The sequence below is a fragment of the Furipterus horrens genome, unplaced genomic scaffold (genome assembly GCF_987537825.1).
Source record: "Furipterus horrens unplaced genomic scaffold, mFurHor1.1.pri manual_scaffold_6, whole genome shotgun sequence".
In the NCBI taxonomy this organism is placed as follows: Eukaryota; Metazoa; Chordata; class Mammalia; order Chiroptera; family Furipteridae; genus Furipterus; species Furipterus horrens.
The window spans coordinates 45,710,798-45,726,189 of NW_028327176.1; the positions used below are offsets into that span (position 1 = coordinate 45,710,798).

The 15,392-nt window shown below is 40.9% G+C and overlaps 1 protein-coding gene across 1 annotated transcript in view; it reads right to left on the reverse strand.

The window, feature by feature from the left end:
* The window catches only part of RAB1A (RAB1A, member RAS oncogene family), a 35,647-nt gene extending 31,049 nt beyond the window's left edge, over positions 1-4,598 (reverse strand). Inside the window, exon 1 of the mRNA XM_090281402.1 lies at positions 4,406-4,598. Within this exon, the coding sequence (XP_090137528.1) occupies positions 4,406-4,428 (23 nt within the window). The 5' untranslated portion in view covers positions 4,429-4,598. The remainder of the gene's footprint in view (positions 1-4,405) is intronic.
* Positions 4,599-15,392: the final 10,794 nt, after the last annotated feature.

Consider the following 15,392-nt stretch of genomic DNA (forward strand, 5'->3'; position numbering starts at 1 on the left):
TTTATAGTGAAAACACTGGTTATTTTTCCTTCTTTAACTTTTCTAAATTTTTCAACTACTACCAACACCACCAAAAAGTCATCAAGACAACAGAGACAACTTACTTTTAGTTGATTTTCACCTTCTTTTCTAAAAAAAAAAAAAAATCCTAACTAAACTAAAAATTATATGAAAGCCAGTAGATATATGCTCATTAATGAAATATACTTGGTCAGATAGATAACAGATCAAATAATTCATCTGTTTTTACTTTCAAATCGTGAAGTTCTGACAGATTTATTCACAGCTGTGTTCGCAAAGAAAAAATAAAGTAAAATGTTTCTTGAGTCTTCCATGACAGAAGAGCCAAGTTTGAAAGACTGATTAAATCTTGAGCCATGATCTCAATATCATCTGCAGCCACAATTTTAAAAAGCAAACAAACTAAAAACTAAAAACAAGGCAATTACTATAAAATTTTTCTGCATTAAAGAACCAGGGTTGCCCTGGCTGGTGTGGCTCAGTGGATTGAGCACCAGCTTGCAACCGAAAGGTCTCTGGTTCGATTACCCACCAAGGTACATGCCTGTATTGTGGCCAGGTCCCTGGTTGGGTGTGAGAGGCAAATGGTTGATGTTTCTCTCCCTTCCCCGCTCTCTAAAAATAAATAAATAAAAACTTAAAAAAACAAACAAACCACAGTTGATTAAAGTAGACCATTTCAGTTCTACTGCAGTTAACTGGTATATTAATGATAGATACACGTACATTTTTCTTGACACTAAAAAAGCCCACTAGAAGCTAATGGATTAGGCAAAATGTTTCTGGTATGAGAATAATGTTAAGTATTTCTTAATCAGTGTACTGAAATAATCACTGCCTGCTTCACCACCTAGCTCAGGAAATTAAACATCTTTCTTCGGATCTCAAAAAAATAATTAAAAAAGGAAAAGAAAAAGAGCTCTGGCTGGTTGGGCTCAGTGGGTCGAGCACTGGACTGGGAACTGAAAGGTCACTGATTCTATTCCCAGCCAGTGTGGGGGCACGCATGGATGTTTCTCTCACAAGTCAATGTTTCTCTCTCTTTCTTCCTCCCTTCCCTCTAAAAAATAAAATTAAAAAAAAAAGAAAGCTGTAACATTTTCCATCTACTTTTCCACTGTTCAGATTCCACTCTAGTTGCTTTTTGTTTCTACTTGCAATTCAAGTGAGTCAGTTATTACCCTTAATTTCTACCATAAAGATTAACCTAGGGTTGTCAATTCTCCCAAATCAGAAAAATAACATGGAAAGCAGTCAAAAGGACAGCTTAAAATTTAATCACTGATTGATATATTTTTTATTCTCCTCACTCCAAAGCCAAAAGCTTACAACTTGAAGATCATAAAATAAAAGCATTCAGTAATAAAGCTACCAACAGGTAATCTTATGTCAACCAATAATAATCTAAAATTCTGTTCCCTCTGAGAGAACCAAACTTTTTCTTTTGTCAAGCACCCACCAAGGAATCAGGAAAGGCATGCACCCATTAAGTTTTAATTTAAGAAAAAACATAAAACTTTAAAGTTTAGAACAAGGTATAAAAGTAAATGGACCTGTGTGTGGGTGATAAAACTAAGAATTTCTTTCCTTCTTTTCTCTATTTCCCATTTTTTCTCTAATGATAACAAATTTCATTAAAAACAAAAAAAAACTGAAGTCAGACTGCTAAAAATTCCCTTGCTAGTTGCCCTTGTGACCTTCCATTAATATCTATTACCTCCTCTCACCTCAAGTAATTTTCACTAATGTTTTTCCAGAAGTTTTCCCAAACTCCTAGATTATTTTACTAGAATATAGATACAGCAGGCCAGAAAAAATATAAACATGATTTTGGGGTTTGGTTCTATTGAGGTCATTCATCAGAGAACTCAAAGGAAGGATGATTTGGCACTATATTTACTTAAGAATTACTATCCCTTGCCATTTATTCTTCCTACTTCCCCCAGGAAAAGTCTTCCTCACTCCCTCTGCTTCTCCAAAACTACTGCTAATAGTTTCCTAACAGGTCCTCTTTTCTCTAAAGCCTTCCTTAACCCAACTAGCCAACCACAACCCTCTACCCTCCTTCGAAATTTTGTTGCTCCAATCCATGGCATATATCTGGAATTTGCTGTATCTACTAGTATTTAACATACATACAACCTATTTTCTATATTCCATTATTAGTTCCTTGAGAGTAAAGATTACATTTCTAAATCCTAGCACTACCAGAATGTCCTACATGATAATGATGTACACTACCAAGTGTGCTCTTAGTTTTCCAAATTCTTTTACATACATTTTAACCTCACAACTACCCTCATAGGAATGACTCCTATTATCCTATTTTCATTTATTTTTTACATGCCTCAGAAACCTTATTTTTTGCCAGACGTACTCACTTAAAAAAAATGTTACTGTATTTTTTTCCATTACCATTTAGTCCCCTTATACTCTCCCTCCATTGTACTATTTTTAAAAAGGAGAAACAAATTCAGAGGCTCAATAATTTGTCACCATTCTGTTCAATTAATCCTCAAAATCTAGTTTTAGCACTAAATGTGTGTAACAAATATAAGAAACTTCCTGAAGAGGTTTACAAACCTCCAGAAAGTGGCATATCCATGTACTTTATTGTTATCAGGAAAACTAAATTAGGGACCTCAAATTCAACTCTGCCCAACTATGCAAAACAAACTTTGTCCTTGGAGCCCTCCATAAAGAAAATTTAAAACTGTCAACACAGCAAATATGGCACTGTGGGAACACTACTCTCAGTTTCTTAAAAGTTTATAAAATTTTAATAAAATACTATGGCTTCTGTTTAACAAAAAGGGGACATTTCCCATAAAACCACAATATTGCAAAACTTGAAGTCAGAATGCGTTTTGCAAGAGCCATGTGATACACACATGACAGTCAGCTAAAATGATGGGTGGACCTTGTAGGGGAAATGTTTAATCAACCAAAGCAGCCAATAAACTCAACTTTGTCTTCTTTTTTTTTTAAATTTCACCTGAGGATATGCTTATAGATATTTAGAGAGAGGGGAATGGAGGGCGGGAGAGGGACAGAAACATTGATGTGAGAGAGAAACATAGATGAGTTAGTTGCCTCTCAGAGGTGCTGCGACCTGGGACGGAACCACGACTCAGGCATGAGCCCTGTCCAGGAATCCCAGGCATGGAGACCTTTCGGGTTACGGACGCGCTAACCAACTGAGCCACGACTGGCCAGGACTGTGCTCAACTTTTAGGACAAATACTGATTTTTGCTTTAAAAAAAAAAAAAAAAATCACCCTCTCCCCCAAAGCCTTCTGACACTTAAGCGGAATACCAAGTAAATCTCCAATTATTCATTAATTTATATATGCAAACTGCAGGAGGATTTTTTAAGAGCCATTAAGAGATACCAATAAAGTCTTTCCAAGGAAAGTGAACACCAGTTCCCAGGAAAAGTGCCAGGTGTGTCACATCTGCTGTGGTGACTTCTTGAGTAAGCAAGAAAAAGAAATGCATTAACTTTTCATGACACGTCATGGAACCTCATTCCCTATCTGCAAACATTCAAGTAGGTAATACAAAACCTACAGATCTATCATAGGGCCCATTCGTTTCTCTTTCAACTTGACAGCAAAGCCTTCCTTTAACTTGGTAATATCAGAAAGCCGTTCTCAAGATTTAGTCCTTTTCTTTCTTGACCTACACAACATAAAATGACTTTGGTGTCCTCTAAAAAAAAAAATGCTCACAAATGCCTAGTGTTCTTAGGAAGGCAATGGGCCTGGCGAATTCTTAAAGAACTCCAGGAAATAACAAAACAATTAAAACTAAAAATTGTAAATCGCTTCTCACCATCTACTCATTCCCCTCAATCCCACGCAGTCCTGGAAAACATCTCTACTACCCGCAACCTGACGGGGAAGATGGAAGCAGAGCCAACAAGCTCAAGATTTACAAGTAAACTGGTCTCCACCCAGACGATTCTGACAGCTCCGCAGAGTGCGGGGGCAGGGTCTGACAGTGCCCTCTAGAAAAGCTCTCCCACCCTACACTCTCCCCTTAAACAAGTCCTCCTTCAAAAGTCAATGCCTCCTGGAGAAGGAATCCCTTCCCACCGCCCCACCCCCTCAGCACAGAGTTCCACCGCACCGGTCCGGCACTCAGGCCTCCACCCTGACCCGGTCCAGGCCCGGCGACTCTCCACTCCGACCCGACCCCTCCCCGAGGCCGCCCCTCCTTCGTCAGACAATGGTGTCCGACGCCCGGCCGTCAGCCTCTCTTGCCCCATCACCCTTACCTCACCCCGGCCGAGGCCCCCACTCCCGCCCCAGGCCTCCTGGCCCCCTTTAAGCTCTCCCAAGCTGGCCCATGGACCAGCCGACCGGTGCTCTCCTGCACTTACTATTCGGGATTCATGCTGGACATGTCACTGCAGCTGCCGCCGCCGCCGCCGCCACCGCCGCCCTTGCTGCTGCAGCCGCCGCCCTGACTCTCCACGCCACGGGTAACCGGAGAGGAATGAGATAGGCTGTTCCAGGAGAGGAAACGTCTTCCCCTTCTCCGTCCCCCTAGAACACAATCAGCACCAGCCGCCACTCAGCTACCGCTTCCACCCAAAATGGCCGCCGGCGAACCAGGAAATAGGAAAGCCTCAGACCAAAGGGCCTTTACATAGCCCAGAGGGCGGCCGCACAGCGTGGCATGCCGGGAAAGAGTGTTTGCTAGTCAGTATGTGGGAGCTGGGGCAGGTGGTGTGGCACGGAGACCAGGACTCAGTTTCCCGCCAAGCCCCGCGCTTCTGGCGCATGCCTCCTTGAGACTCTGTAGCCCGCCCCATTCCCCACTCTCTGACCGCCCCCCTCCGCCGCTCCCTGCTTCCCTCCCCGCTGACTTGCTGGCTAGGACTTCGCTCCGACTCCCCCTAGCGGATTGGCTAAGGCCGAGAGGCCCTGGTGATGTCATCAATGAGACGTGGCAGCCCGGCGAGTCAGGGCCCCACGGAGGGGCGGGGAGGAGCTAGGGGGAGCGGGGAGTGGCAGAAGGCGGTGCTGGTCGCGGACGGAAGGTGGGGGTGGGGGGCTATCAGGAGACTTTGGGTGGACAGGGAGTAGTCGGAACCCGAGGGATTGCTTCAGTGTGGAGGCGGGGAGGGAAGGAAGCGGGCTGGAAGACTCTCCTGGTTGGTCCTGCGTCCCATTGCGCCCTTTACTGGCCGGACCAGCTTGAGACTTCAGCTTTCAGGATGATTTCAGGACGTCCGAAGGACGGACGAGGAGTGAAGGGGCCTTTGCTAAAAACTTCGCGTCTCCGGAAAACATGGAGCCGTTCTTTCAGTTTTTTTCCTCACTCACGTAACCCCACAGACACTGCCTTTTTTTTTTTTTTTTTTTTAATTTCTTGCCATTCCCTTTAAACCCTGTTCTGATCTCCGCAGGCTGGATATTGCAGTAGCCTCCAAGTAGACTAAACTGCCTCTATCTCTTCTCTGTTCCAGGCCACTTGCACACACAGCCAGATTTGTCTTTCTGGACAACCCCGCAACTTGCAATGGCTTCACATTCCGTGGACAGGACACAGCCCAGAGTTCTGCCCTGGTCTCAGCCTTCAAGTTGAACTGTACTTATTTTCAGTTGCTTAATGCTGAGCTGTTCTGCAAGACCGAAAGATAATAAGCGATAGAAACACGCAATTTATCACTATAGAATGTCGAGAACCTCCAGGAGTAGTAATAACACATTTTTTGGTCTTAACGGCTCTTTATAATCAGCTTGGGAATTTAAATCTCCACTGAACTTTAACACATTATCTTGGGTTATTTAATTACAAAGGGCATAGTATAATATATTGTCCAAAGTTTATCTTACAACTTTTTTTAAAAACCAAGAAAATTATCTTCCAAAAGTGATTGCAAAATGATGTTACATTCCAAAATATAGAAAGAAGACAGTTCTTATTTCTACACATTTGCTAACTAGACCCCTTAACTTCTAAATTCCACCATATGCTTTAGTTGACAGCCTCATCAAAGAGTACACTAGAGTTCCTTCACTTCATATTTGCTAATGAAAGAATATGGTCACCACACCAGAAGCACCTTGAATGGATCAATGATAGATGTCAATACGTGTTTATTACCCTAGACTCCTGACCTTGCTTGCTTATTGTGTCATCACAGAAGAAAATACTCAGAAAATCTCTGAATAACTCATCCTGATCCAAAAGTACAATTTTTAACCCGCCTCTCCCCTTGGAGGTATACCCCGAAATTTCCTTGAATTGCCTATTTCCTATTCCAACAAAGATACCTCCTAATAACTTTTAACCTAAGAGAGTATAGTTGTAAGAATTAAAACAGATTATAAAGCATATTACACAATGGCTGTGGGGGCACTTGAAAAATGTTAATTACCTTTTCCTTTTCTTAACATCCCTGAAACTTTTAAGTGTATGTGCTTTATACCAAGAAGAGAACATCACAGATCTTAGTGTTGTAATATGCATAGAGATCAGAGGCAGCTTAGCTTGGAAGTGGTAGTTGGTTGTTTCCTACACCCTACTACAATTTATATGTCATTTATATTGACTTCCTTCCCCACTTAAAGTATGAGTTTTGCTGATTTGAACAATGTATTTTATATGTAGGTGTTTAATAGCTACTTTTATGCTCAGATTAATAACTCAGAATAGTTCATTAATTTACTATGAGCCCTGTTGGTTGCCCTATTATTGAATCAGAACCCTTCTAGACTGGTTTGTCCATTTGTTCTTTGGGGCATTCTTTTCTTTCTTCCTTTCTTTTTTCTCCTTCCTTTTCCTTTTCTTCCCTTTTTTATTTTTATCAAATATTTATGACCTGGCACATAATAAATGTGTTTGGAACTTGTGCTTGGAACCATGAGGAATACAAAGGTGAATAATTACAACTCTCTTGTCTTCAAGATTACAACCCAGTGAGAGAAAGATGTGTATACAAAACAAGGCCTAGAGGGGAAAATGTAAAAGTAAGATTAAATTATATATAAGGTGCATAGGGACAGAAATCAGATTAGTGATAGCCAGAAACTAAGAGTGGGAGGAGGAAATGCCTACAAAGAGACATAGGGGAACTTTGTTTGATAGAAATACAGTAGTTATACAAAAATTTTTGACTGTACACGAGGTCGACACCTCTAACTTTGTTGTTCAAAGGTCAACTGTACTCTGTATCTTCATTGTGGTGATGGTTAATTATACCTCAATTATGAACCTGACATTAAGAAATTATATGAAGTGGATGTATAGAGGAGGGAAACAATTCTAAATGAAATCATTGGGAATCCTTTTATGAAGGAAAGGATCTTTGAATTGGGCCTTGAATAGATTAACATTTTTATCATTGGCAAAAATGGGGGAGAGGGAGACGTTTATTCTAGAATAACAAAAGAATATGAGTATAACCCTAGAAGTGTGAAGATACACATGTGTTTAAAGAATAGTTCCATGGAAGATGAGGTGGGAGACATTGAGGTTAAGGTGAGATCATGGGGACCCCCAAATGCCTGCTGAGGAGTTTTAACTTTATTCAGCAGTCAGGAGAGTCAAAAGTTCTGAGGAGTGTGAGGTGATCAGCTCTGTTTTGGAAGCACTTTGGAGGTCGGAAGATTAGTTAAAAGGTAATCAGATTCATTTAGGCAAGAGATGAGGTGTCCTGACCTAGAGCAATTGCATCAAGAATGAAAAGGAGAGGAGATTCTAGAGAGGAGGGGACAGAATGTGAAGGTGTAGGGTTAAGGGAGGAGCTAAAAATGACTCATAATTAGTTTACCTGCCAGCATGGGAAATAAAGTCCAACCAAGTCAGAAGACAGGGGAGGAGGGGAGAAGAGCAGGGTAAAATAAAGAGGAAGACTGGCAGTGCTATGCAGTTCTAGGTCAGGGTTAAAGCTGTCTTGGTGTGGAAATACTAGATTATAGTCATGCGCTGCTTAATGAAGGGATATGTTCTGAGAAACGTATCTTTAGGTGATTTTGTCATTGCACAAACCTACATGGTAGAGCCTACTACTACACTCTTGGCTATATGGTATAGCCTATTACTCCTAGGCTAAAAGCCTGCACAGATTGTTACTGTACAAAGCAACACGAGATAAAATTAAGCACAAGAGAAAATAAGGGAATTTAGAAACTTCATAAACACAAGATGTATGAGGCTGCTGCTAACATAACAGGGCATTCTGTCTTTACTTGTTTGTTTGTTTAAAGACTATTTCTTCATTTTTAGGGAGAGGGGAAGGAAGAGAAGGTGAAAAACATTGATTGGTTGCCTCTCGCATGCCCCCAACCAAGGACCTGGCCTGAAACCCAGTCATGTTCCCTGACTGCATATCAAACCAGCGACCTTCTGGTTTGCGGGACAATGCTCACCCCAGTGATGCACACCACTCAAGGCAAGGCATACTGTTTTATAACACTTTTTTTAATAAGTAGAAAGAGTACACTCTAAAATAACAAAAATATGGTATAGTAAATACATAAACCAGCAACAGTCATTTATTATAATTATCAAGTTTTATGTACTGTACGTAACTGTATATGCTATACTTTTATAAGACAGGCAGCTCAGTGGGTTTGTTTACACCAGCATCACCGCAAACAAGGGAGTAATGCATTGCACTATGACTTTATGATGGCTATGACATTGCTAGGCCAAAGGAATTTTTCAGCTCCATTATAATCTTACGGGACTACCATCGTATATGTGGTCCATCATTGACTAAAACGTTAAGTGGTGCAGTGCTGTACCAGAAATTGTCCTCCTTATGAATCAACACAAAATAGAGAAGACTGTCAAAGATGGAGAAAGCAGACACTAGTTAAAGCAGTAAGGATAGGCAATAGAGAAAGGGGCCTAGTGTGAACTGAATTTAACATGGCTAAAACAAAAGATAAACTTTTTAAAAGCTGGGGTATGCTGAGGAAAAGGTATTGAAAGGTGTTAAGGAGGGTTGGTCCATGTGATTAGGCCATCTGGGTTTGTTAATTGGCATTTAATTGGAAGATAAACTTTTTGCATATTTTTTTAAAGCAATTCATCACAGGCTCTTTTTGCATCTTTCTGATGGGAGATAGTGGTGCCAGTAAGAGCCTGGGGCAGGGAGTAAGTTATCTCTTGAATGTTTGCATTTCAGAAAGAAAGGGAACGGCAATGGATTTATAATTGCAAGCATTCAAAAGTAACTGCTCAAAGAGGCAGTTCTGGGGCCTATCTGCCTATCACCAAGTTTTGGCTGGAACAAACTGTAAATTCTCCAGCCATTTTAAGGGGGGAGGAGAGATGTTATCCTAAAGATGTGGCCTTGAGCTGTTAAGAAACTATCCTGGTGTTTGTTCAGATCTCATAGTGTATGGAGTATGGGGGGTGGACAAAATCATTTGTGCTAAGAGCTTTTATAGTTTTAATAGGCCAAGGCTGAGAGCTAGTTGAGAATAGGGCTCAAAGGAGCCCAGCTAGATTTTGGTAAAGGAGAGTTTGTCAAACACTGAATTTAAGATGTTCAATTACTATGAGAAATGTACCTTAATTTCAGTGGCTCTACAACAGCACCACATTTGATCTACAAGGAGTAAGCAACAGTGGTGAAAAATCTTAAGAGAAATTGTAAAGGTGGAAATGTTTTCAGAACTTGAACTTCCCAATCACCACCACCCCCTTCCTCTAAAAACCCTCTCCCCATTCCCAGCCTTACCCCAAATACTCTCAAAACACCTTAAATTCATCTTCACTTCACTTTAAGGTGTTTTCCACTCCTACCCCTCCCAACCTATAGAAGATCCTCTGTTGCCTTAGGGGTGAAAGATTCTTTAGAGGTGAGCTTCCTATTTCTTTACCTCTGCTTTCTCCCTTCGTGACAGGAAGGTATGGAGGATGTAGACTCTTACATCCCCATGCTGCGATCTCCACCCTGCCCCAAGGAGTTTCCTCCTTCACCTTAAGCAAAACTTTAAGCTGGATGACTTTGGGTTACATCATCCTCTTCTACTAAAATGTATGTGTATCAGAGAACACTGGTACAGAACAGAACACTTGATTCTTTTTAGACAGGGAAACTAAGCCCTGTGGGTAAGTAATGACACAGCAGGATTAGAACCCACATCTTCTGGCTCCCATTTTAGTGTGCTCTTCAGATTGCTTTAAGATTAATGGCTCAGGCCCCCGGAAAGTGTCAGAGATCACTAAAGAGGGATAATTGCCTCATCAAACCCTACCATCTTTTCAACACAATAGATGAAATGAAAACCAGAGGAGACTCTATACTCTATTTAATATTTACTCTCTGGCACCCCTCAACAGTTCTCTGAAAATTCCCCAAAGCCAGTACTATCTTTTTTTTAAATTCCCTTATCATAAGCCTATATACTCCTAAGGACCCAACTCTAATCACATGCCTTTCTGGAAGCCTTCCCAGTCCACATCAACCTGAAATAGATGATCTTCGTCCTCTTTTTCACCTCAGCTCTTTTTTTAGTGCTCATGTGATGCTTCTTACAAAGCTGTTCAGTTCAGAAACCATGATCCACATATAGCTATTGAAACTAATTAAAATTAAGTTTAAAATTCTGTTCAGTTCCTCAGTTGCACTATCCACATTTCAAGTGCTCAACAGCCAAATGTGGCTAGTGGCTACTGTATTAGACATAAACCTTATAGAATATTGACATCATTAAGTTTCAGAAAGCTCCACTGGATAGCACTACATACATCTACAATTTTTTATGTGTGTTTTATTTTTACAGCTACACTACGAGCTCTTTGAGAGCAGAGACCACATCTTATCAAACTCTATATCCATTCCCACCAGTACTTTGCACACAGCTTTATATCTAAGAAATATTTAATATTTTCATTGACTGGGTCCTCAGGAAAGACTTGCCTTATTAGTAAGCTCTAGGATTACCTAATTTTTTTTGCTTTTTTCTCACCCAAAAATAAAACTCATTTCATTTTTCCAGAAAGAGGAACAATGTGTTGAAGCCTAACAAATAAGAAGCTCCTGTCCACCAGGCATGGTCAGCAGGAAGAAAGAGCAAAGGAAGGGACTGGCTAAAGGGTCCTATGCCTGCCATAGATATCAAACTCCAGGTCTTCAATCCTCTGAAAAGAACTTCTGTCTGAATGCCTTGCTCCCAGACTTCTACCTCCTGTGGAGCTGTCCCCAATTTGAAATATTCCTGTGAGGTCAGGGTATTGCCAAGGCCATCTGGTGTTTGGCAGTCAGCAGGGTGGGGTCAATGGTGTTTCAAATAAAATCAAATTGAAAATATTCTAAATAGGTTTCAGAATCCTTCCAGATACCCTGCGCTCAGGGTGACAAAGGGCTAGGCTAGCCAATCTGGACCTGTTTCAGAGTATACCTCCTATAGCCTGACCTTCCCAGCTCTCACCTACCTACTTGTTCTCTATCGGGGGGGGGGGGGGGGGGTTGGACTAGGTTCCTAAAGTCTAATCTCTCCGGAAATCCACTAGCAAGCAAGAGCTGAACCATGCTTGATTATATTCAGTCCAGTAGATCCTTCCCTACCATCTTCTATTGTTTTCTAATTGCTATAAGTGAAATACTCATACCCTTGAAAATAAGGACCTCATTTCCATCATTGCACTCTATAATTTTTTAGGTGATTGAATGAAGGCAGTGTTTGTGAAGGTGCCTGCCATGTCAACTCCCTCTGCCTTTGCCTTCTTCCCTGGATACACCTCTCTCTTCATTCCTCCAAGTCTTACCCATTCTACAGATGCAGTTTAAAGGCTCCTTTCTCTCCATAAAGTATTTCTTGACCATCAAGTAAAGTTATTCCTCTCTCCTCTGAACTTCTACTACCACTCTACTGAACCTCACACCACTCTCTTGGCATGAGTGTTGTTAGTTACTCTTCGTGTAAGCTTCTTAGGGATTGTATACTTTTTTTTTTCTGAGAGTGCGAGAGAGAAAGAAATGAACTTTGATTTGTTGTTCCACTTATTTATGCATTTTTTAAAAGATTTTATTTATTTGTTTTTAGAGAGAGGGGAAAGAAGAAAGAGAGGGAGAGAAACATCAATATGTGGTTGCCTCTCACATTCCCCCCAACTGGGGACCTGGTGTGCAACCCAGGCATGTTCCCTGACTGGGAATCGAACCAGCGACCCTTGGTTCACAGGCCAACACTCAATCCATTGAGCCACAGCAACCAGGGCTTTTATGCATTCTTTTTAATATTTTATTTATTTATTTATTTTTACATAATTTATTTATTTATTTGTTTGTTTATTTATTTTTAGAGAGGGGGGAAAGGAGAAAGAGAGGGAGAGAAACATCACTGTGTGGTTGCCTCTCACCTTCCACCCAACTGGGGACCTGACGTGCAGCCTAGTCATGTGCCCTGACTGGGTATTGAACCAGCGATACTTGGCTCATAGGCCGACGCTCAATCCACTGAGCCACAGCAGCCAGGGCTTCTTTTATGCATTCTTGATTCTTGCATGTGCCCTGATCTGGGATTGAACCCACAACTTTGGCATATCAGGGCAACACTCTGAGTACCCAACCAGGACCTGAGGATTGTATACTTCTTTGTGTCTCCAGGGCTTAGGCCATAATGGAGCTTCTGTGAATATGTAGTATTTGATTTGTTTGTAAAATCAACACATAAGTTATGATAAATAATCCATTATAATGAACACACGGGTGTAGTGTTGATTATGATCTTGGACGCTGAAATAAATCCAGCAGGCAGGATTATTGGCCAGTAACGAACGGAGGACTGTGGCTCACTCTGACCATCAGCCAAGAGCGGGAAGCCTCATCCTCTTTTTATTAGGATTTCAAAGGCTACCAGAACAGGGGGTGTGACATTCCAGCCAACAACAGGAGAATTTTACAAGTGAAAGAATTCTTACAGTATCATTAATATGTAAAATACAGCCAGGGTAACTCCTGGTTTAGCTAGCACCTATCAAGGAAGCAAGGCAGACACACTAATCCTCAATGCCAGCTCCATTTTAAGACTTCATTAACAAGGAAGCAGATGGAGTACACAACAGAACCTGTTTTACCCAGGATTCCACGACTCAGTGGCCTCAACAGCCTAAAGCTGAAGGCGGAGACAAGAGTTGCTCATCATCTCCTGAGTCATGGGATGCCACGTGGGTGGAGGGGCATGAGAATGCCCCTACCCAGAGATCTGTCTTCCTGCAACACATTGGTTATCTTTCTTCATAATAGAATAAATTCAGGACAAAGACTTTTAAAGTATTTTAATTTTTAAAAATTGTTCATATCTCAAAGTACTTCACACAGTACCTAAGATGTTTTAAGCACTAAGTAAATGTTGACTGAGTGAAGTTTCTAGATAAGCCTTATTAAAAAGCAAGTCACACTACTCTGGTCACTTACAGTCTAATACATATATAACAGTGATAGATGAGCTTATATCAGCCACACCATTGATTGACAAATCTCAATAATGGCTGCTGCTGTGGCACCATCTGTGGATAAAGCACCATGGCCTGCACTGGATCTCTCACGTTCCAGCTGACGCTTTTCTAGGAAGGGGAAAAAAAATTTTTTTCCTCTATCCATCTTAGGTTCATTGGTTAGCGCCTTGTAAGTCAGACCGATAAAAGACAGATTAACAAAGAAGAAAAACAACAGAAATTTACTGACATGTGCACTCAAAGATGAGTTACTCAAAAGGGTGGTTAGAATTGGGCTTATACGCATATAACATTTTGTAAAAAGAAGGACATATTTGTGGAGAAGTGACGAAACAAAAGAAAAGGAATTTGAGTTTCCAGTGATGGCAAATTGTGGGGAGGTATACATATAGGGAACTAATGGAAGATAGGACTAGTTAGCAATGTTTGTTACGTAGATTTCTCTGGTGCTATCTCTGGGCTGGTGAGGGTCTAGAGTTGTCTCTGAGGATTAACTTCTGTCCTAGGTAGAGAGGAGAGAGGGCTACATCTTTACAAATTTATGTCCTGCTTTTAGGCAAATAGGGGAGGGCAGAGTTTTTCTTATATCTGCTTCTTCTCAACTGCCTCTAGCTCAAAATAATACTAATGCCAAAGTAGCATATGTCGGCATGTCATATTCGGCTACCCTTCATTCTTCATTCAGTCAAGCCACACTAATACATGTGCACAGGAATGCTTTCACTCACTTCTCAATGGCAGCCCTTGTGGACAGCTTCTATTTCACCTAATGGCAATATTACATAACTAGGCTGGGTAAATCAAAATCATGAACTAGCAGATAAGCAGCTGTATAACAATCTGAAGTCACAATCAGAGGCCCATGTAAAATTCTGTACGGTGGCATGAAGTTCTCTGGAATTGGGCTAGAGTGGAAGGGTGAGAAAGTGAAGTTATCTTTTCTGATTTACTCTGCCACATGAGTCTCAGCCAGGAAATTTCATCAGTAAGTGTTGTCCTTGCAGTCCATGGAATCATTCATTCCACGATTATGTAGTAAGCACCTATTCTGCTCTAACATGAAGATAAACCAATGAACAGAACTGACCAGGTCCATGCCCTAATGGAGAATGTGAATCCTCATGAGAGCTCTACCTATCAACTACTGTATTTCCTCAAACCTAAGGAATCATTGACTTCTATTGTAGGGGTTCAGACAGGCCTTCCCAAAATGTGCCATTTTGGCGTGTGAATTATTTTAAGCTGAAAGCTATTGAGACCTTGTAGACTCAGAAACTTACTTCTCCTTTATAGAATTTTTTTTTTAGAAAAAATGTTTTCTTTCTTTTTATTTATAGGTTTGAGAGAGAGAAAGGAAGGGACACAGAGAGAGAAACATCAATTTGTTGTTCCACTTATCCATGCATTCACTGGCTGATTCTTGTATGTGCCCTGTCTGGAGATCAAGCCCACAACCCTGGTGTATCAGGACAGTGCTCTAACCAACTGAGGTAACTGGCCAGGGCCTCCCTTAAATAATTTAAATTAGAAGCCTTGCCCAAATAAAAGTTAGGACCAGAAATAACTTTTAATGACCTATCTATAGGGCAGAGCAAACTTCTCATTTCTAACCATCTGCTCTTATCATCCTGCAGTGACCCTCTGAAGCCCCCAAGGCACCTTACCTTATTCTTAACTCAGTATGCCACATATACTTCATTTAACTCTTTACACTAGACCTTCTCATGTACCCGAGGTCTCTGACTCTCTCATGTATGTGGGATTCCCATGCATACATAGTATTAAATTTGGTTATTTTCTCTTGTTAATCTGTTTCATGTCTATTTGATTATTAGACCAGCCAAAAGAACCTTGAGGATAGAGTAAAGTTTCTTTCTTTTTGACACCATCATGGATTTAATAACAGCTTTTCAGGAAAATAAAAAAAAGTGTAACCACAT